Genomic DNA, 23737 nt, shown 5'->3' with positions numbered 1-23737 from the left:
CTGAAACTATCCTACAGCAGTTTAAATCCCTTCTTCTCCCTTCCAGGTTGTGTTTAATACTCCTGCTGTCTGAGAGGGACTGAGCTTCAGGCTCTGGGAGCTTGTGGAGAGAGAAAGTGATGATGTCACTTACGCCACTTTTGGGTGTGTCGTCTTTCTGATTATGTATTTTCACAGTCTGATACTTCAACTGTTTTACCACAAACTGACACTTTCTTGACTTGTAAAATTATCTTTTAAATTGACAAAACATCATATGAGTAATTCATGGCACAATTCAAACGGGATCAAACTATTATTCGTCTCTCTCCGTTGACTACTGTACAGATTTTTTCTGAAATAAGGTCCCATGGTGGACAGGGGAAGGGGCGGGGCTTAGGCTCTCTATGGAGGCCGGTTTTAACAGTCACTGAGTTTTAGAGTTTTCACACCATCAGCTGCCCATGAGCAAGGCACTGACCCCCCACACTGCTGCAGTCAGCTGGCAGGTGAAGCTGTTTCCATCACTTTCTGTGTCCCTGCCAGGTGAAATATGTATTACACATTTCCATGCTGTTGAATTTTTTCTCTCTTTTTCTCTGCACTGTAATATTTATTTATTTATATATATTTTTTTTATTTTCTTTTAAATGTGATTTGAATGCACTTTTCACTTTTCTAATCCTCTTGCTTGTCTTTATTTTTATTATATCATTCTATTTCACTTGATTTGAACTGCACTAGTTTACTTTTTGAATCTTTTATCTTGTGGATCTCTTGTCTGTACTTTTGCACTTTTAATTGTATTTTTTTTTTTTACTTTACTGTATTTTTTATTACTCTGTAAAGCACTTTGAATTGCCTCAGTGTATGAAATGTGCTTTACAAATAAAGCTGCCTTGCCTTTTGTTTTTTTGTCTGAGTCTTTCTGTCTTGTGTCTGATCTGTTCTTTCTTACTGTGTTTTTTTGTTTTTACTTTATAACTTTCTGTGCTCGTTGTCTTCTAGCTTTGCTTTTGTTTCATCTCAATGGTTTTATCCTGTTGATATATAGAGTTTTCATATATTTTATTAAAAGAAACCTCATTCTTTTCCTCATTCATTTTATGCTCTGTGTTACTTGTATTTATTTTACTGTTTTTTCTGTTACTCAATTTTTATTTAATCTATTCTGTATAAGAAACGTCTTGGAAGCAGCTAGGTGAGATACTTCTGTCAGAAAACACGGCAGGTAAAAATGATTCTGAACAGGTGAGTTTAGAGTTTAGAGTTTAGAGTTAGTAGATAACGTGAGTAAAGTCGGTGTACCGTGCAGTGAGCTCTGTGTGTGTCTGTCCGGTAGAAATCCTCCCGGTTCTCCCCCCGGCGCTCCGCTCACAGCGCGGCCGGCGGTGAGCGCAGCCCGGGCGGCCAGCAGCAGCAGCAGCAGCCCGGCGGCTCGGTTCATCCTGCCGGGGTCCGAGTTTACCGTCCGACCGACCGACCGACCGACCGATCCAGCAACTCCAACAGTCAAGAGGCAACCGGCAACAGGTTGCTGTATGAGGAAACCTCCCGTCCCGTCCGGTTACCTCACCGTGTCGAAGCAGCGGGGAAACCTCGACCGAGAATCCATGTTACTGTGAATCCGGTAACATCCACCGCCCGGCCGGGTCGGGCTGGTCAGAGGCGGGGGAGCCGCTGCTGTCCCGGGAGACAGGCAGAGGTGGTGACCGTTAATTCGCCGTTAATGTAGCGGGCGGACTCCTCGGTCCTCCGGTCTCCGGTAACTGCGCAGCTTTGGCGAAAACAGTTTCTGCCCAAACCGAATCACGACAGAACCGGCAGCCTGTCGGTTTGGACCTCCGGCGGCCCGTCAGCTCTGGTACCGGGTGAACCGTCCTGAAGGCCCGTCTCGTGCCGCTGGACACCGGACCGCCTGTGTTTATACCGGGAGTTGAAATGATACGTCACCCAGCTGCGTCAAGCGAGCCAGCGTTAGCCACAAGACCGGATGTTAGGCGATATGGCCTTCAAAATAAAATCGTGTTTGTCATTTTTGTAAAGTAAAAGATGGAGTGTAGGCTATACAGTATTTAGATGACGTAATGCGTCCTCCGGCTGATAGCATTTCTAAACATCCTACTGTTCCACTGTTGAGACAGTGAAACATCATTGACCTGACTCATTATTGGTTAGATCAGTGGTTCTCAACTGGGGTCCAGGGACCACCAGGGGTCCTTGAGGGGGTTCCAGGGGGTCCCCAGCAAATTGATGAATTATTAAACTTCACCATTATTTCATTTACAAGAAGTTAACACAGTCATTCTTCTACATTGTAGAAGGACTGTTATCTCTCTACCTACAATACAGAGAGTCTTGGAATTCAAATCATCTAACAAACAATATATTCTCAGATTTGGGTCAGAGAGACAAAATCTCATCAAATGGGGTCTGTGGCTCTAATGTGGACTGAATTAGGGTCCTTGATATGAAAAGGTTTAGAATCACTGGGTTAGATAATGTTAGCTAGTTAGCAAGTGGTCATTACTGCCTTTTGATTTGCACAATAATGTTAGGTGGCTAGCTGTAGCTGCTTATTAAAGAGAGCATAAACACTTTATAGAGGCCACATAAGTTTACAGCTAAATAAAATGAGATTTAGAGCCGATTCACACATTAACATCAGTGTGTTTGCTGGCTAGTTAGCTAGCTAACAGTTTGTTCAGGTTAACTGAGCTGACTCTTCTCAAGCTCCAACTCTTCATGTTTTGGAGTAGAGACTAGGGCTAAAGACAAGACAGTTTACTGTGTCACAGTAACCTACATTTGGAAACAAATCCACCTTATCACACTATTCACTTTTACTGAGAACGTTACTGAATGGATCTACAGCCACACCACAACAAGCTGACTCAGCTGCTCTCTGCTGACAGCTGCTTCATACACATTTACACTTTATTCACTAACACACCGCAGACTGCTGATGAAACTGTAAAGCCTCTGTTGGGATGTAAAGAGCAACAAAAACTTTCTTAAAATGAAATACTTTTTTCATTTACCACTGATTCCCCACTGATATTTTCACTTTGGCTCCTCTATTTCCCAAAAGCAGTGAGGCTTTTATTTAGAAAATTCTGACCGGATGTACTGTTTTTGATTCTGACTGGCTTTACAAAGGTATTTGAGTTTGTGAGAACACACACACACACACACACACACACACACACACACACACACACACACACACACACACACACACACACACACACACACACACACACACAGGCGGGATTTCCTCTCTAGTCTTAACTCTTTCCTGTCTGGAGTGATGGAGGTTTCCAAACTGCGGTTCAGGACAGGGTCCTGGAGGGTCCTGGAGGAGGCTGCAGGGTCAGATTGCAGGGTGTCAGATTTCCCGATTAAAGGAATAACACCTTCACACTCGCTCCATGCCACAAAAGTTTAATAGTGACGTTTCGATCCTACTTGGATCTTCGTCAGGTCAAAATGTTTGAAAAATGGAAACCACGCCCATATTTCTACATCATGCACCCACAGGCTGACAGGCTCTATGATGGCAGCTGTGGTTTACCATCCAAACCGCCCAGGGTGATAAACATCCAAAAATAATTAACAATTCAATAAAGTACATAGAAAACAGATACATAGAGAAAAAAACAGTAGTACAAAGGCCATACTTCAAAAATATCAAACATACATGTATATCTTATATATAAGCATAAACATAATATCAGATACAACATCCCATATATCAAAATCTACATCACCTACATTTAAAAAAAAATGATATTAAGTTAGAGAAAAAGAAGAAATCTCAAATTCATGTAAGAAATTGGGTCTTAACACCCTTCTATAAAAAGTCAGCTAGATCAAATCACAATAAGGAAAAAAGATTTCCTGATTAAATCACAAAACCATCATCAGCTCAGATGGAGACTAAACCCTGTGGAGGTCTGCAGCCTCGGCCTCCTGTGCTTCACTCTATCAGCAACCTGCTGATATTGACTGCTCATATTACACTTCAGTAAAGCAGAAATATTACACATCTAACCTTTAAATTCATCCTCCATTTTACTCTTTTCATATTTATATTTCTGTATTATTTGCTGCACAGATCGATAAAGTTTCATCTTGTCTCCGTCTTGACCGGACAGCAGAGAGACACCCGGCTGTTATCAGACGGTGACGTTGCTTGTCTGAGTTGACCAACATGTTGCCCAGCATGTTGGTCAACACGTTGCCCAGTGTGTCAGACCTCAGCGCTGGGATGTGTGAATGAATCGGCACGTGCTGCTGTGTGTGTGGGGGGGGATTAACAGCATTATGTGACCGCTTTCCTACATGGTATCTAATCTGATAATATGATGCTGTGATGTGAAGTGTACAGCACACACACACACACACACACACACACACACACACACACACACACACACACACACACACACACACACACACTGGATTAACCTGCTCTCACGCTCCATTGTTTTGTCCACATCAGCTAAACACTGTAACACTGTAACACTTCAACACACACACACACACACACACACACACACACACACACACACACACTAATTTATTTTATTGGATCGTTTTCAAAATGACCGAGTCGTCTATAACACCGGTGTAAAGGAACAAACTGTGTTTCATTTCACTCTGGTTTGCTGTTTCCATTTTCTTTTTCCTTTCTTACCTGAAACAGACAGTTGATGATTATTATGATATGTACTGTGTATATGTGTATAAATGACATTAGAGTTGAATATATTGTGTTTATAATGCATATGTACATGCTTTGTGATGCTTGAATTGGATGATGGCAGAGGCAAGGACTCAAGTCACATGACTTGGACTCGAGTCACAGTTTTAATTGTTTGGGACTTGACTCTGACTTGTACTCTGATGACTTGAAAAGGTTTCTAAAGTCTTGACTTGAGATCTTGTGTTTGTGTAAATGACTTAGATTGAAAGTGATGAGATTTGTTCCAGCAGACGACTGAATTTAAATTCTGTTTTCTGAATTTGTATGGAATGATTGAATTTATTGAAGTTGAAACTGATTATAGAAATCAAACTCATGATGCTCTTACCGAGTTTTTATCCTATTAAAACCATATTGCATTGAAAAGTCCTAGATTTAGTTTTGATACTGGACTCTTGCTTTGTTCTAACTTGACTCGCTGTTCTACATTTAGACTTGAGACTTGACTTGAGACTTGTGCATCAAGACTTGAGACTGACTTGGGACTGGAGCAGAGACTTGGTCTCCCCTCTGGATGTTGGTGTTACTCTGCCATGAATGAAGGAGCCCAGTGTGTCTCTGCTTCATGTGGTTTAATATCAGCTGTCAGTGTCAGTCAGCAGCCTGTCTGTGTCTCTCCTGTCTGTGTCTCTCCTGGTTGTGTCTCTCCTGTCTCTCCTGGCTGTGTCTCTCCTGTCTCTCCTGGTTGTGTCTCTCCTGGTTGTGTCTCTCCTGTCTGTGTCTCTCCTGTCTGTGTCTCTCCTGTCTGTGTCTCTCCTGGCTGTCTCTCTCTCTCTGTGTGTTGCAGCAGACGGAGTCCCAGCCGCTCCAGGCAGCAGATCCAGGCTGAGCAGCAGCGCTGCAGAGGACAGAGGACAGAGGACAGAGGGCAGAGGACAGAGGACAGAGGACAGAGGACAGAGGGCAGAAGACAGAGGACAGAGGACAGAGGACAGAGGACAGAGGGCAGAGGGCAGAGGACAGAGGGCAGAGGACAGAGGACAGAGGACAGAGGGCAGAGGACAGAGGACAGAGGACAGAGGACAGAGGGCAGAGGACAGAGGGCAGAGGGCAGAGGACAGTGGACAGAGGGCAGAGGGCAGAGGACAGAGGGCAGAGGACAGAGGACAGAGGACAGAGGGCAGAGGACAGAGGGCAGAAGACAGAGGACAGAGGACAGAGGACAGAGGGCAGAGGGCAGAGGACAGACTGCTGTTACTGCACAGCAGCTTCAGGTGGAGCTGAGTTCAGTGTCTCTGACTACGTTTACATGGACTGCAATAATCTGACTATTGACCTTTGATTCTAAATAAGACAATATTTTGATTAAGGTGTTTACATGAGTTGCTTATAGAATATTCCATTCATATTCCTGTTTACATGCTACAGAGCAGAGTCCGATTAATGACTGAAGACACGCCCACATGACGTCACTTTAACCTGAAACCCTTTCTGCCATGTTGTTTTCTGCCATGTTGTTTTCTGCCATGTTGTTTTCTGCCATGTTGTTTTTCTGCCATGTTGTTTTCTGTCATGTTGTTTTCTGCCATGTTGTCTTTCTGCCATGTTGTTTTCTGTCATGTTGTTTTCTGCCATGTTGTTTTCTGTCATGTTGTTTTCTGCCATGTTGTTTTTCTGCCATGTTGTTTTTCTGCCATGTTGTTTTCTGTCATGTTGTTTTTCTGCCATGTTGTTTTTCTGCCATGTTGTTTTCTGTCATGTTGTTTTTCTGCCATGTTGTTTTTCTGTCATGTTGTTTTCTGTCATGTTGTTTTTCTGCCATGTTGTTTTTCTGCCATGTTGTTTTCTGTCATGTTGTTTTTCTGCCATGTTGTTTTTCTGTCATGTTGTTTTTCTGCCATGTTGTTTTCTGCCATGTTGTTTTCTGTCATGTTGTTTTCTGCCATGTTGTTTTCTGTCATGTTGTTTTTCTGCCATGTTGTTTTCTGTCATGTTGTTTTTCTGCCATGTTGTTTTCTGTCATGTTGTTTTTCTGCCATGTTGTTTTCTGCCATGTCGTTTTCTGCCATGTCGTTTTCTGCCATGTCGTTTTCTGCCATGTTGTTTTTCTGCCATGTTGTTTTCTGCCATGTTGTTTTCTGTCATGTTGTTTTCTGCCATGTTGTTTTCTGTCATGTTGTTTTTCTGCCATGTTGTTTTCTGCCATGTCGTTTTCTGCCATGTCGTTTTCTGCCATGTCGTTTTCTGCCATGTTGCTGCCGTGGTCGGGACAAAATGTCGGGACTTCTTTTTACCGGTGGCAGTCGTCTTTTCTTCTGTCAACAAGTTGCGCAACACTCACTGGAAGCTAGAGCATGTGTTGTCAAGCAGGTGGATCGCCGTAACGTGTTGCAAAATGCTGCGAAAACTCTGACAGGACGCCACAGAGTGATGAAGGTGTTTACATCTCTACAACGCACTTCAATAATGAGACTCAGATCAGAATACTCCACATGTCTTAACTCGACTGTTGCTTACTCCGACTGTGACCTTATTCAGGTTAAGGTGATCAGAACATGATGTTTACATGGCAGAGTCTGATTCAGAGTTTTGTCTTGATCGGGTTAATATCAGAATATTGCAGTCATGTAAACATGCTCAGTGTTTCAGAAGCAGCTGTCCTGCAACACTGACACAGCCCCGGGTTCCATCTGCAACTATTATTATATCTCAATATCGTTTTAATATAGATTAAATATTGTATAGCTGTAATAATGATTAGTTTAATATTGTTGCTCGGTAACGCACCGTCCGGTGCCTCCGTCCCCGGCTGATGATGCGTTTCCTGTTCATGGAGGAAATCCGCTGCTGGATCTGGAGGTTGTAGAGGAACAAGACTCGCTTCTTCTCTCTCTGCAGAGAGAGGGAGAGAATCCACCGGTCAGATGGACTGTTTAACAGTTACACAGATGAACACACACACACACACACACACACACACAAACACACACACACACACACACACACTGACACGAGAGAAGAAAGGGATTTCATGTAAAAATGTTTTTCAAACCAGTAAATCTCAGAGAAACCAACTGCTCTCTCTCTCTCTCTACATGCTGTAAATAATGTGTAGAAGAAGAAGACATGGAGTCAGTAGGTGGAGAGAGAGGCTGGTAATGACCCTCATTAACACTTTTCTTCCACTAAATCCTCTTTCATTCACCCTCTCTCTCTCTGTCTCTCTCTCTCACCCTCTCTCTCTCTCTCTCTCTCGCTCGCTCTGTGTGTGTCTCTCTCTGTCTCTCTCTCTCTCACCCTCTCTCTCTCTCTCTTTCTCTGTCTCTCTTGCTCTCTCTCTCTCTGTAATGCTATTACACTAATCTGTTCTCAGATCAGCTTTACTCCACACAGCGCCTCTTTGCTTACAGGATTTGATTTGACGTGTGTGTGTGTGTGTGTGTGTGTGTGTGTGTGTGTGTGTGTGTGTGTGTGTGTGTGTATTCCTGATGCCAGCAGTATGATTCATCTGTTAATTAGATTGAATCACCTGGCAGATGTAGTGATGTCACACTAACAAACACTCACAACAACAACAAAAAGACAAACAAGCTTTTTAATGACTTGTGATGAACTGATTTAAACACTTTGAGAGAAACATTTTGTTCACAGCAAGACCTGAAACACAGAAACAAATACCTGATACTACTGTTTCTACCACTACTACTACTACTGCTACTACTACTGCTACTACCATTACTACTACTGCTACTACTACTACTGCTACTACTACTACTACTACTACTGCTCATGGATGGATTACTGAATGGACCAACCAGGCACAGGCTCAGGGGCCCATGAGCTCCGGGGCCCCTGAGCCGGAGCCTGATACATGATGCTGTCACTAACTTTACGTTCACAGCCCTGCAGTCGAAGGCTTGGTCATTTGATCATCAACACCAAAGCCCCAAAATAACCTGAACATTAGCTTTGAAGGTGTCAGCATGGCTCTGTCACAGGGACTGTTCCCCTCTGTGTGTCTATAGCAGAGACTCTCAACCTTTTTCATATCAAGGACCCTAATTTAGTCCACATTAGGGCCACAGACCCCCATTTGATGAGATTTTGTCTCTCTGACCCAAATCTGAGAATATTTTTATTGTCAGATTTGATTTTGTCCAGAACTCCATGACTGTCTGTATTGCAGGTAGAGAGACAACAGAGAAACTATGATCAGAACAGTCATTCCTCTACATTCTCTAACTGTGTTAACTTCCTGTAAATGAAATAACGGTGAAGTTTAATAATTCATCAATTTGCTGGGGACCCCCTGGAACCCCCTCAAGGACCCCTGGTGGTCCCCGGACCCCACGTTGAGAACCACATGAAGCGCTGCATTGTGTTGTGACTCTGCAGCCTGCTGCTGCTTCAGATCCAGATCATCTTCCTCTCAGCTGCTGAGTCACGTGACTTTATTCAACTCACTTTATCTCTCTTCACAGTCAGGATTCATATCTGATTAAAATTAGCTATGGGCTCTGAAACGCTGAGCCATAATGAACACACACACTCACACACACACACACACACACACACACACACTCACACACACACACACACACACACACACATGTATGACATCATCTTTGTTTATCAGAGCATGGCCTGATCCTGATGCAGCCTGCTGTGCAGAGGAGACACACTGCTGCTGTTCACCTGGGTTAACACTAACACACTAACAGAACCAATAATAATAATAATTTCTTTACAGATGTAAACACACACTCGTACAGATTGTTTTCCCCGTAATGAAAAAATCCTCTGCAGCTTTTCTCTGTGGCTCTGACTTATTTACCCATGATCCTCTGCAGGTAAACACAGAAACGGCTCTGTGGTTCAAAGTCCAGGCTGAGGATTAAGAGCTGTATTCATACAATTACCAGTTCACACACACACACACACACACACACACACACACACACACACACACACACACACACACACACACACACACACACACACACACACAAGCACACTCATATGCATTCCAAGAATTATTGGTCTTTCGGTCTTTGGCTTTGTAGGGCCAACTAGTTTCATGGTGTGTGTGTGTGTGTGTGTGTGTGTGTGTGTGTGTGTGTGTGTGTGTGTGTGTGTGTGTGTGTGTGTGTACCGCAGGATAGTGGAAGGCGGCGATGACTCGTCTGAGGCGGTTGGTGTAAACCTGCAGACAGCTGAACAGCGCCGCCAACAGGACAGAACACACACAGGTGACATACACACCTGCAGGGAGGGGGGAGGGGGGGGACACACACACTGGGGGGGGGGGGTGACATTTTATAAAAAAGAATTAGATTGATGAAAACACACACACATACACAGAAACACACACACACACCTTTGACCTTTGACCTACTCTGGTTGCTGGTGGTCATGTGGAGGCTGGAGGAGGAGTTGAAGGCAGCGACAGTCTTCCTCAGGAGGCGGGCCATCATGGAGGCTCCGCCCACTCTGATGTCCACATGGTGGCTGCCTGCAGGGGGGCGGAGTCACACACCGGACAGGAAGGGACCCGACTGTAAAGCTGCACCATGTCAGAGTGTACAAGGTGGTGACGAGAGGAAACTGCTTGAATTGTGAGGACTGTGTGTCTGTGTGTGTGTGTGTGTGTGTGTGTGTGTGTGTGTGTCTGTGTGTGTGTGTGTGTGTGTGTGTGTGTGTGTTTACTGGTGAGGTTGAACTGGGTGACGCTGTGTCTGCTGACGATGTCCAGCATGTGAAACAGAGACAGATCCACAGCCAGCAGGACGGCAGACAGCAGAGCAACACACACCACCTGCAACACGGACCACCTGCACACACACACACACACACACACACACACACACACACACACACACACACACACACTTATTCAAATACTGTCAACTGATTCCACTTCTACAGGTGAAATAACTTCAGTCTCATAACGAGGTTTAACTCAAAAATGTTTTCACCAGTCCACAGGAGGTGATGTAACTCTCCCTTGTGCTTTCTACATGGATCATCATCATTATCATTATTATCATTATCATTAATATCATCATCATTATCATCATCATCATCATCACCACTTGTCGGAGCTCAGTGGGATGGATGGCTGGACTCCAGGGGTCGATGAACTGACTTCTCTCAGATCTGCTGAGAGGAAACAGACAGCGCTTCCCCTGTAACATGAGATGAGACGAGAGATGAGACATCAGACAAGATGAGACAAGATGAGACGAGAGATGAGACATCAGACAAGATGAGACGAGATGAGATAAGATGAGAGATGAGAGATGAGACAAGATGAAAAAAGACGAGATGAGAGATGAGATGAGAGACAAGACGAGATGAGAGACAAGATGAGATGAGAGATGAGACGAGATGAGAGATGAGAGAAGAAATGAGAGGTGAGATAAGATGAGACGAGATGAGAGATGAGATAAGATGAGGAGAGGAGAGATGAGACTAGATGAGAGGTGAGATGAGACAAGATGAGGCTAGATGAAATGAGATGAGACAAGATGAGAGGAGAAGTGAGACGAGATGAGAGGAAAGATGAGATGAGACGTGAGATGAGACGAGATGAGAAGTGAGACGAGATGAGAGGTGAGATGAGATGAGATGAGAGACGAGATGAGAGGTGAGATGAGACGAGATGAGAAGTGAGACGGGATGAGAGGTGAGATGAGAGACGAGATGAAGAGATGAGAGGTGAGATGAGACGAGATGAGAGGTGAGATGAGACGAGATGAGAGATGAGAGACGAGATGAGGAGATGAGAGGAGAGATGAGACAAGATGAGAGATGAGATGAGGGACGAGACGAGAGACGACATGAGATGAGAGACAAGATGAGATGAGACAAGATGAGAGATGAGAGAGATGAGAGGAGAGATGAGAGGTGAGATGAGACGAGACGAGACGAGATGAGACGAGACGACAAGTGAGACGAGATGAGAGGTGAGATGAGACAAGACAAAATGAGACGAGATGAGACGAGATGACAGATTAGATTAGACAAAATGAGACAAGATAAAACAAGATAAAACAAGAGAACAAGAGAAGATGAGGTGAGACAAGATAAAACAAGAGAACAAGAGAAGATGAGGTGAGACAAGATAAAACATGGGAAATTTTACACTCAGTCATCATCTCTTCTGCGTTATCATTACACAGCATATAAATATCTACATGTAAACAATATTAATAATACAACTAACACTACTGCTAGTACTGCTGCTGCTACAAGTACAAGTACTATTATTAGTAGCAGTGGTAGTAGTCCTAGTTGTAGTAGTAGCAGTATTATTATTGTTACTATTAGTATTAGTATTATATTTGGATAGTACTTTTCTTATATGGCATGGAAATTGCAAAACATTGACATACTTCAGAGCTGTTCCTGTATTTTGTAATGAAACAAAGAATTTCATTCCAAAATCAGATCTGAAGTGTGAAACTCACACTGACACAAAAACAAAACAGTTACTGCATTGAAGTCAAACTCACTGCTGAAAAGTACTGAGGTTATTAGTGAGCTAGAGACCTTTACTCACAAAATACTAACATTTCAGAGGATATCATCACTTTTAGTTTTGACATATTGAGACTGAACCTCAGGTAAATGTGTGATATGGATGAAGTGTGAAACACAGCAGCTGTTCTCACCGCTCTCCTCCTGCGGGCGTCGATCAGTCTGAAGTATCTGGAGATGTAAACGTTATCGAAGCGAACGTCCTGCCTGAACCTCCTGCTGTAACCAAACGCCCTGCAGCCAGAGGAGGAGAAGAAGAAGACTGTGAACACACACACACACACACACACACACACACACACACACACACACACACACACACACACAACTAAACTGTCAAATGTAAATGTGTTGATTCAGGTCTACTTCGGGCATCAGCCTGCACAGTCAGTTTATACCCAGCTGGGCATTAGGGAGATGAAATGTAATTTATCATCATTTATTACACAGCTTGGTTGAATACTCAATTCTGATTGGTTGATGAAGGCATTTTGAGGAGTGTTATTTCTGAATAACAAATCTCTGTTTTCACATCTCATCACATCACTGCAGTCAACAGGTCTGGTCGATCATGTTGATTTGTAATCAGAGTAACTGGCTCCACCCTGTGGCAGAACAACGTTACTGCAGTTAGTTCTGACTTCCACTAAAGATTTCTACAATATTACTGTATTTGATTAAAAGAGAACCAAACCTTTCATTGCTGGTTAGAGGCTGAAGGAGGATCTAACTGCATCTGTTATGTTGCTATGGTTACAGGTTAGGTTATGGTTAAAATCATATTAAATCAATATTTTGTGGGTCAACTTAGGAATTAGGAACACTAAGAAACTCTTCTGCTGCAGTGAGCCGCCAACACCGGCAGCAGACCGGTGGAACTGTGAAAAGAAAATGGAGGTCAGATAAATAAAGGTTTTAAAAGAAGCTGAGGCTCACGAGGTGAAGATGGAGGTGAAGGAGAGGGAGAGGAGGAGCTGCAGGAGGCGCAGCAGCCGCTCCATCCCTGCTGTCAGCCGACTGAACGACCGGCTGAGGGACTCGCTGAAGTCCTGCTGCAGAGACCCAGACAGGACCGACTGCTGCTGCTGCTCCTGTGGGGGGGGGGGGGGGGGGTCAGAGGTCAGTGAAGTTCACAATTCACTTCACATTCACAGTGGATTTAAGAGGAAGTAGAGCCCAAACCAAAACCTGTGTAAAGCCTGACACCTCATGGTAAAGAGCAACAATGGTAAACCAGGTGGTGACATCATCACCTGGCACCAAAGATCAGCCAATAGCAGATGGACATTTCAGTCGCATGGTTTGTACTATTAGATGTCAGGCTTTACACAGATTTGGTTTTGGGGTTTAGTTCCTCTTTAAAATACTGAAGGACCTGACTATAGGCTAGTGTCAAATGACTTCTGATTGGCTGAGCTGAGTCTCTCTCTCTGTGTGTGTGTGTGTGTGTGTGTGTGGGGGGGGGGGGGGTATGACTTAAGTCACTTTCAGGGACACACACCAGACTTAAGACCAGTTGATTGGGGACGGCTTGTGCAATTGGGGACAAATGTGTGTCCCCAATTGGTAAAAAGCTGATTTTTGGGTCAGTGGTTAAGGTTAGGGTTATGGTTATGGTAAGTCTCCAGGAAATGAATGTAAGTCTATGTAAATACCCCAAAAGTGACATAAGTAAGACTGTGTGTGTGTGTGTGTGTGTGTGTGTGTGTGTGTGCGTGTGTGTGTGTGTGTGTGTGTGTGTGTCACCTGCAGCACCAGCTCGGAGCTGAACTCTCTGCTCAGCAGGTGGATGGATCGGTTCAGCTGATCGAACGTCTGACCGAAGTTTCCCTCCACCGGGATCTGCTGCCGGCACCAGGGAGTCATGACTGAGACAGAGACCACATCAGCACCAACAGGCTCAACATCTGACACCAAACACTCTCTCCTGTTCCTCATTTCCCCCAAACTTGTAATGCGATGCTAACGTTCTGCAGCATAACACAGTTCAGGTAGGAGCACCAAATGAAAAATAAACAAACAACAAACAACTACCAATAAAGAAGTAACCTCCTGTGTAAACATGAAAATGGCGGCTGGTCTGGCAGCAGCTTCTGCTTTTCAGCTTTTTTCTTTTGGTGCCGATGGAGAACGAATAAAGTCCACATTCCTCTACAGCAACCGTCTAAACACTCTGCTCACATGTCAGAGCCCCAGATAATATAATAATAATAACAATAAAAAAGAATAATAATAAAAATAATAATAATAATAATAATAGTGATATAACACTGCCATGCTGCAGACTGGTGTCTCTGCTCCCCCTGCTGGATGGATGCAGCATGACCTCAGACCGGCTGGTCAGACCTTGGCTGTGGCCGGACTGGATCACTATCAGTGTTTTAGGGCACTAATACGTACGTCAGACATTTTAATGTTAGTGTCCGAATCGCAATCTGTCGTCACCTGGCCGTTACCAAGCAACCAAGCTGTAACCCTTCTGTGGTTTTATAATGATGACATCATCCTCTTCAAACCTCGTTTACTAATGCCAAGCAACTTTTTTTGGTACCAAAAAGATGTCAAGCTATTGTAAAGATGTTTTCTTTTAACTGCCAATTCATAACTAATTATAAATGCATGTTTTGTTATGCTAATTTGAGCTCGTTAATGCTAACATTAACATTGCGGTCTGTTGTTCAGGAAGGTATTTATCTCTAGCTGCAGGTTATACGGTTCAGAGCTTATTGTAACGTGTTTTTTGTTAATGTCAGCTAGTGAGAATTAGAGCTGCAACGATTAATCGATGAATCGATTAGTTGTCAACTATTAAATTAATCGCCAACTATTTTGATAATCGATTAATCGGTTTGAGTAAATCTTTAAGAAAAATAAGTCAAAATTCTCTGATTCCAGCTTCTTAAATGTGAATATTTTCTGGTTTCTTTCCTCCTCTATGACAGTAAACTGAATATCTTTGGGTTGTGGACAAAACAAGACATTTGAGGACGTCATCTTGGGCTTTGGGAAACACTGATCCACATTTTCCACCATTTTCTGACATTTTATAGATCAAACAACTAATCGATTAATCGAGAAAATAATCGACAGATTAATCGACAGTGAAAATAATCATTAGTTGCAGCCCTAGTGAGAATCCAAAACCTGAAGGAAACCGCTCAGCTGGATCAGTGAAGAGCTGCTGTGTGAAAATAAACAGAAAGAAGAAGCCGAACACAACTCCGACACAGAGAATATTTATTCACAGACATAAGGTCGGAAAACGCAGAGACGGGAACGTCGGTGATTTTTTTTTCTGTTTAATGTCGGCTAGTGACTCATATATGGCTTTGAAGGAATATTGGTAACTTGTCAAATGTGAGCTGAAACATTTGTTTATGTGACTGGTGAACGCAGACGCAGGTTGATGATGAATGATGATGAATTAAGTGTCTGAATTCACTCAGTAATCATGTGTGATTTACTGCTAATTAGTGCACTAATAGAGCAGCACTATATAGGGAAATACAGATGAGGGAATAGTGATCCATTCCGGCCACAGCCCTTGTGTTAGCGTGTGTGTTCCTTGTGTGCCGGGCCTCTGTGACCTTTCACCTCTCATGACATCACACAGGAAGTGGAACCTCATGGAAGCGCAGAGGAAGTGGCTGATGACGGGAACTCTGACCGCCTGCATGCAGCGCCGCCACCGGACCTGGAACCAGTCTGCACAGCGCCGCACGGCCTGCTGGGCCACCACTGACACACACACACACACACACACACACACACACACACACCAGGTATTACACACACCCTGCTCTGTTCAGTAGAACCTCCATCACTAGTTTCCATTGGGCAATCTGTTGGGCAATGCTTCAAGCAACACAGGCAACACAGTGATCCACAGGGTCAGAAAGTTTCCTGTGGCATTAAGGCAACAGTTCTGAGGCAACTCTATGGGCAATGTTGCCCTCTAGTGTTGCCCAAAAGCTGCTCTGTGTATCACTTGTAGTACAGCTGCTATGAAAACAAAAGAATAAAGCTTTTGCACTCAATAATAACGTCAAACAGTTTTCATGTTCTTCCTGACTTCCTGTTGCCAAATGACAAATAAAACAAAAGTAATAAAAATAAAAGTCATTCTTCTAAACTGTTATACTTTGCATATATCTTGACATTTTTTAGACATTTTTACTAATTTCATACTGCGTATGTTTGATATTTTTGGTATATTTTTCATAAGACAATTACATTTTTGCACACACTCCAAATTTTTCACACTTCTACAATCTCTGAACCCATCGTCTATCGGTCTGACGACGATTAGACTCTGGGGGCCGTGGTCAATATTTGGGGGTTTCCGGTGCAGCCAGCGGACATCCGGGCCAAGACTTCCTCTTCTGTGCTCCGGTCATCGTTTACAGTCCAATTAGGAACTTGAGACGCGAGAGTCGAACGTTTCTCCACACAAAACACAAACATCGATACTTTCTGTAGGTGTTTCAGGTCCGGACGACATTTGGGCTAATCTCTATAAACAGATATCTGCATATGAGACGTCGGCTCTCGACTCCGACTCCATTCTCACGTCTCAGGTTGCTAATCGGACTGTAAACTGTTCCCACTTCTCTTCATACTTGTATTGTATTTTTAGATTTTTCTTAGTACTGTATCCAGTTACTATTTACTGTTGCAACAACCTAATTTCCCTACATTATCCATCTTAAGTTCTAAGTTCCATCTTAATTAAGTCTATTTAATCTCATCTTCACCACTCACTGTCGCACTGCATCATGGTCCTGGCGGCAAAGCGCTCCTGTGTTGTGTTCCCGGAGGCGGGGGCGGAGAGGGGGGCGGGGCCTGGGGCGGGGCCGGAGGCGGGGGCGGGGCCGGGGGGGGGCTGCGGTTGGAAGCGGTCGTAGCCGTACTGCGACATGACTTCGTCTCTGATGCTCTGGAACTTCCTGCTGACGCTGCGAGCCTCTTCCTGGAACTCTGCTGTGTCGTTCTGACAGGGAGACAGGAGCAGGAGTGACCTCTGACCTCTGACCTCTGACCTCTGAACCCCTCCCTGAACCCCCCCTCTCTCTCTCACCTGGATCTCCTGGGCGATCAGGATGAACGGCTGTACCGTCTCTCTCCACATCAGCCTGCTGTGTTGGAGCTGCAGGTCCAGACTGCAGCCCAGAGACAGAGCAGCAGTCTGGACGTTCTGCTGGATGTTCCACACCGGGCCTGGGGTCATGACAATAACAACAATAATAATCAATATTCCTGCTAATATCATCATCTCTGCTATTATCTTCATCATCACCATCATCATCATTTGTCTATATGGCACTTATCTAAAAGTAGAGCTTACAGAGTGGTTTACCAAAAGGAATAGAAGCAAATAAATATATTTATATATATGACATGATATGACAAGATACAATACAATATTGTACATAATGATAGTATACTGCAATACAACACAATATATTTAATGATATAATACAATATGATACAATCCGATGATATGATACAATACTATACGATACGATATGATACGATACAATATATGATATGATACGATACGATACAATGTGATACGATACGATACGATACAATAGGATACATTATGATACATTTCAATACAATGTCAAGTCAAGTCAAGTTTATTTATATAGCCCTTTATCACAGCATGTCTCAGAGGACTTCAGAGAAAGTGTCTAGCTCGGTCTAACTAAACACAATCAGTGGTGAACAAAATTATACAGGACAAGCATAGTGAAAAACTAAAGGTAGACAAGAGGAGATTTTAGCAAGATCTACCTGTTCTACAGCCTGACCTCCCCGGCACCCAGCCTTAGACCCTGATGCACACAAGGAAAAACTCCCAAGAGAAACCTTGGTAGGTAAACTTGGAAGAAACCTTGGGTGGGCTGAGGCAGAGAGGGATCCCCCCCTAATATGACTCAGCAGCAGGTAATGTCCCAAAAAGGTTGAGAACCACTGATATAAACAACAATGTGAGAGTGTGTGTGTGTGTGTGTGTGTGTGTGTGTGTGTGTGTGTGTGTGTCTCAGTCCCTCACCTCTGTACAGCTCAGACAGGATAAACAGCATCATGTAGTTTCTGCCTCTGGAGCCGAGCATGCTGGGAAACGTCAGGAGGACCGAACAACGGAACGAGGAGGAGAACGCTCCGCCCAGCATACACACAGCTGGAGCACACACACACACACACGCACACACACACACACACACACACACACGCACACACACACACACACACACACACACACACACACACACATACAGTAGATTTCAGTCAGAGTGTGTTGTGTGTTTATAAATCAGCAGTTCTGAACGTTTCTCACCGACAAACACACATCCTGCTGCCAGCCAGAGGTCAAAGGTCAGCGGCAGGCTGTGGGCGACACCTAGGAACAGACCTGAGGGACGGACAGGAAGCACAGGTCACATGATGAGGTCACATGATGAGGTCACATGACACTAACACAGCAGGGTCATCATGGTTCTGGAGTTTTCATTTGTTTTTGTTTCTATATACTTTTACATTTTTATTTCCATTTAGTTTAGTTTGTGTTTGTTTTCAGTGCAGCTCTGGTTTGACTTCACCTGCTCCGCTCACCGCTCCCAACAGAGCGCCGAGCAGGAAGCGAGCGGCAGGAAACTCATCTGATTGGCTGAAGAGGAATCGATGGACGGACGGTGGCAGGAAGGCCAGACTGAACCGCTCCAGAGCTGAGGGAGGAAACACAGACAGACAACAGACAGAGAGACAGACAGAGAGACAGAGAGACAGACAGACAGACAGACAGACAGACAGAGAGACAGAGAGACAGACAGACAGAGAGACAGACAGACAGACAGACAGACAGAGAGACAGAGAGACAGAGAGAGAGACAGACAGACAGACAGACAGACAGACAGACAGACAGAGGGACAGACAGAGGGACAGACAGACAGACAGACAGACAGCAGAGAGAAGCAGCTGGTTTTCATCCAGAGACACAGCTGGAGGACGATACGATACAATACGACAAGGTATGGTACAATACGATCCATTCGATACGTACGGTACGATATGATCGATATGTCCGATAGATACGATACGATATGTACGATACGTTTGATACGTACGATAGGCTACGTTCGATATGTACCGTGCGATACATACGATACGACACGATGCGTACAATACGATAGGATGTGATAGGATGTGATAGGATGTGATAGGATGTTATAGGATGTGATAGGATGTGATAGGATGTGATAGGATGTGATAGGATGTGATAGGATGTTATAGGATGTGATAGGATGTGATAGGATATACAGTTAGGCCCAGAAATATTTGGACAGTGACAGAAGTTTTGTTATTTTAGCTGTTTACGAAAACATATTCAGGATACAGTTATATAATCAATATGGGCTTAAAGTGCAGACTCTCAACTGTAATTTGAGAGTATTCACATCCAAATTGGAGGAAGGGTTTAGGAATTACAGCTCTTTAATATGTAGCCGCCTCTTTTTCAAGGGACCAAAAGTAATTGGACAAATTAACATTACCATAAGTAAAATGTTCATTTTTAATACTTTGTTGAGAATCCTTTGCAGGCAATGACTGCCTGAAGTCTGGAACCCATGGACATCACCAAACGCTGGGTTTCCTCCTTTGTGATGCTTTGCCAGGCCTTTACTGCAGCTGTCTTCAGTTGTTGCTTGTTTGTGGGTCTTTCTGCCTTAAGTTTTGTCTTGAGCAAGTGAAATGCATGCTCGATCGGGTTGAGATCTGGTGATTGACTCGGCCATTGCAGAATGTTCCACTTCTTTGCCTTAAAAAACTCCTGGGTTGCTTTCGCAGTATGTTTTGGGTCATTGTCCATCTGTACTGTGAAGTGCTGTCCAATCAACTTTGCTGCATTTGGCTGAATCTGAGCAGAAAGTATATCCCTATACACTTCAGAATTCATCCGGCTGCTTCTGTCTTCTGTCACGTCATCAATAAACACTAGTGACCCAGTGCCATTGGAAGCCATGCATGCCCATGCCATCACACTGCCTCCACCATGTTTTACAGAAGATGTGGTGTGCTTTGGATCATGAGCTGTTCCAATTATTCTCCATACTTTCTTCTTCCCATCATTCTGGTACAGGTTGATCTTAGTCTCATCTGTCCAAAGAATACTGTTCCAGAACTGGGCTGGCTTCTTCAGATGTTTTTTGGCAATAATCTGGCCTTTCTATTTTTGAGGCTGATTAATGGTTTGCACCTTGTGGTGAACCCTCTGTATTTACTCTCATTAAGTCTTCTCTTTATGGTAGACTTAGATACTGATACACCTACTTCCTGGAGAGTGTTCTTCACTTGGGTGGATGCTGTGAAGGGGTTTTTCTTCACCATGGAAAGGATCCTGGAAAGAGCCCGTGCAGCCTTCTGAGTCAATTGTCCAATTACTTTTGGTCCCTTGAAAAAGAGGCGGCTACATATTAAAGAGCTGTAATTCCTAAACCCTTCCTCCAATTTGGATGTGAATACTCTCAAATTACAGCTGAGAGTCTGCACTTTAAGCCCATATTGATTATATAACTGTATCCTGAATATGTTTTCGTAAACAGCTAAAATAACAAAATTTGTGTCACTGTCCAAATATTTCTGGGCCTAACTGTACTTCATTGTCCTCGTGGGGAAGCTTGTGTTGGACTCAGTGCTGGGTGTCAGTACAGAGAGCTGTACACAGCAGAGGAGTAACAGTGAATATTTTCACACACAAGCTGTTTGTCATCAGAGATGGACACATGGTGACACTTTGTAGCAGAAGACTTGTGGCAAGAATCACAATAGTGCTGCAATGATTAGTGGCTGCAACTAACGATTATTTTCACTGTCGATTAATCTGTCGATTATTTTCTCGATTAATCGATTAGTTGTTTGGTCTATAAAATGTCAGAAAATGGTGAAAAATGTGGATCAGTGTTTCCCAAAGCCCAAGATGACGTCCTCAAATGTCTTGTTTTGTCCACAACCCAAAGATATTCAGTTTACTGTCATAGAGGAGGAAAGAAACCAGAAAATATTCACATTTAAGAAGCTGGAATCAGATAATTTTGACTTATTTTTCTTAAAAAATTACTCAAACCGATTAATCGATTATCAAAATAGTTGGTGATTAATTTAATAGTTGACAACTAAACGATTAATCGATGAATCGTTGCAGCTCTAGCAATGATTAATGGATTTGTTGATTGATAGAAATTGATTATAGTTTTGATAATGGATTAAAAGAACATTTATCAAGAAAAAATACCAAACATTCACTGGTTCCAGCTTCACAGATTTGCTGCTTTTCTGTTTCATCTCTTTATTAAATGAATCCTTTGTGTTTCCTGGCTGCTGCTCAGACTGAGGGAGAAATCTGAAGAATCACTTCAGACTCTGAACTGAGACGGACATTTGACATTATTTTGAAAATTAATTAAATGATTAATCGAAAAAATAATCAATGGATTAATTGATCATGAAAACAATTGTTAGTTGCAGCCCTAAGTCACAATAAAGATGGTTTATCAAATCTGTGTTTATTCCGTTTTTAAATTTACAAGTGATTCTGTGATGCTAAGTCTGTTTGATCAAACATTAACATTTTTTTTTTTTTTTACTGTGTTCCTACTGACCAAGCTTACGTTGGCTAAATTAGCTAAATTAGCTAATGAGTTTAGCAGCATCAAGATGGACGGCCGGGTGGCATTACACCTGATAATACAGATCATCACACACAGAGATGCTAAAGGAGACTTTATAGAAGATAATAGTTGAATCTGGACAGTCAGTCAGATTCAGCCAGTGAGGAACAGTCTCTCCCTCAGTACCTGCTGAGCACATGTGTGTAACTGTGAATGTAAATGTGTGTAACTGTGAATATGAATCAGCTCTGTCAGCTTCCCCTGGATGAAGAAGGTTAAAAAGATGCAAATCAAGCAAGAACTGAAGAGTTGAATTCAAAAAATGCTAGATGCAATTTTGCAATTTTCAAAAAATGCTAGCTATCCACTCTGGAGAAAAACAATTCCTGTTATGATTCATATTTCAAAAAAATGATCACATCCTCTAAAAGTGAATTATTTTACAGGTAACAGGCTCAAGATAATAACTCATAACTTCAACAGGAATCATCAGTGAGTTTTAGTTTCAGATTGAGTCTTACTGCTGTGAGGAGTCCTGCGGCGCTTCACACTGTGCAGGGTCGACTGCAACATGATCAGCAGGTCAGACCACCAGCCTCAGCTTCAACACAGAGATCAATAGAAACACAGAGAGAGCAATTGAAACACAGAGAGAGCAATAGAAACACAGAGAGATCAATAGAAACACAGAGAGATCAATTGAAACAGGCAGATCAATAGAAACACAGAGAGAGCAATAGAAACACAGAGAGATCAATAGAAACACAGAGAGATCAATTGAAACAGGCAGATCAATAGAAACACAGAGAGAGCAATTGAAACACAGAGAGATCAATAGAAACACAGAGAGAGCAATTGAAACACAGAGAGATCAATAGAAACACAGAGAGAGCAATAGAAACACAGGCAGATCAATAGAAACACAGAGAGAGCAATAGAAACACAGGCAGAGCAATAGAAACACAGGCAGAGCAATAGAAACACAGAGAGAGCAATAGAAACACAGAGAGATCAATTGAAACACAGAGAGATCAATTGAAACACAGAGAGATCAATAGAAACACAGAGAGAGCAATTGAAACACAGAGAGATCAATTGAAACACAGAGAGAGCAATTGAAACACAGAGAGATCAATAGAAACACAGAGAGAGCAATTGAAACACAGAGAGAGCAATAGAAACACAGAGAGAGCAATAGAAACACAGGCAGATCAATAGAAACACAGAGAGATCAATAGAAACACAGAGAGAGCAATTGAAACACAGAGAGATCAATAGAAACACAGAGAGATCAATTGAAACACAGAGAGAGCAATAGAAACACAGAGAGATCAATTGAAACACAGAGAGAGCAATTGAAACACAGAGAGATCAATAGAAACACAGAGAGATCAATTGAAACACAGAGAGATCAATAGAAACACAGAGAGATCAATTGAAACACAGAGAGATCAATTGAAACACAGAGAGAGCAATTGAAACACAGAGAGATCAATAGAAACACAGAGAGATCAATTGAAACACAGAGAGAGCAATAGAAACACAGAGAGATCAATAGAAACACAGAGAGATCAATAGAAACACAGAGAGATCAATAGAAACACAGAGAGATCAATAGAAACAGGCAGATCAATAGAACTGGAATGGTTAGAAAGGCGATACCTCATCAGATCAGCGGTCTTGATCGGTCATTTGATTGGTTCGCCTCAAAATGGCTGCCACAGGATGTTTGGTTTGTTTGTGTTTGGTGCATGAGACTCAGGGAGCATCATGTGTTGCCATGGCGACGGCATCAGTTAACTGAACATCCTGCTGGCGGCCATGTTGAACACTGTCACTT

General features: G+C 43.1%; 1 protein-coding gene across 1 annotated transcript; it reads right to left on the bottom strand.

The window, feature by feature from the left end:
* Nucleotides 1-1788: 1788 nt before the first annotated feature.
* dcst1 (DC-STAMP domain containing 1) lies at nt 1789-22470 on the bottom strand. The gene is made up of 17 exons (XM_071514180.1): nt 22419-22470; nt 18832-18957; nt 18570-18644; nt 18285-18413; nt 17304-17443; nt 17119-17216; nt 16988-17043; nt 15821-15964; nt 13973-14094; nt 13163-13317; nt 12361-12460; nt 10773-10872; nt 10394-10516; nt 10083-10199; nt 9840-9982; nt 7475-7579; nt 1789-1881 (listed from the first exon to the last, which is right to left on the bottom strand). The coding sequence occupies exons 1-17, from the start codon at nt 22468-22470 to the stop codon at nt 1789-1791; spliced, it is 1878 nt and encodes a 625-aa protein (XP_071370281.1).
* Between the last annotated feature and the right edge of the window lie 1267 nt (nt 22471-23737).

Source organism: Centroberyx affinis, unplaced genomic scaffold, assembly GCF_046629955.1.
Source record: "Centroberyx affinis isolate AG114_WGS23_722 - 3 ecotype Tasmania unplaced genomic scaffold, CSIRO-AGI_Caff_v1 ptg008176l_1, whole genome shotgun sequence".
In the NCBI taxonomy this organism is placed as follows: domain Eukaryota; kingdom Metazoa; phylum Chordata; class Actinopteri; order Beryciformes; family Berycidae; genus Centroberyx; species Centroberyx affinis.
This window is presented reverse-complemented; position numbering and strand designations above follow the sequence as displayed.

Bases quoted from the DNA above. Each gene is read 5' to 3' on its own strand.
- dcst1 (XM_071514180.1), bottom strand. From the start codon at position 22,470: ATGTTGCAGTCGACCCTGCACAGTGTGAAGCGCCGCAGGACTCCTCAC. The intron at 18,645-18,831 runs GTGAAGTCAAAC...TCCGTCCCTCAG, and splicing joins GGGAGCGGTGAGCGGAGCAG to GTCTGTTCCTAGGTGTCGCC. The intron at 10,873-12,360 runs GTGAGAACAGCT...CTCATGTTACAG, and splicing joins ACGCCCGCAGGAGGAGAGCG to GGGAAGCGCTGTCTGTTTCC.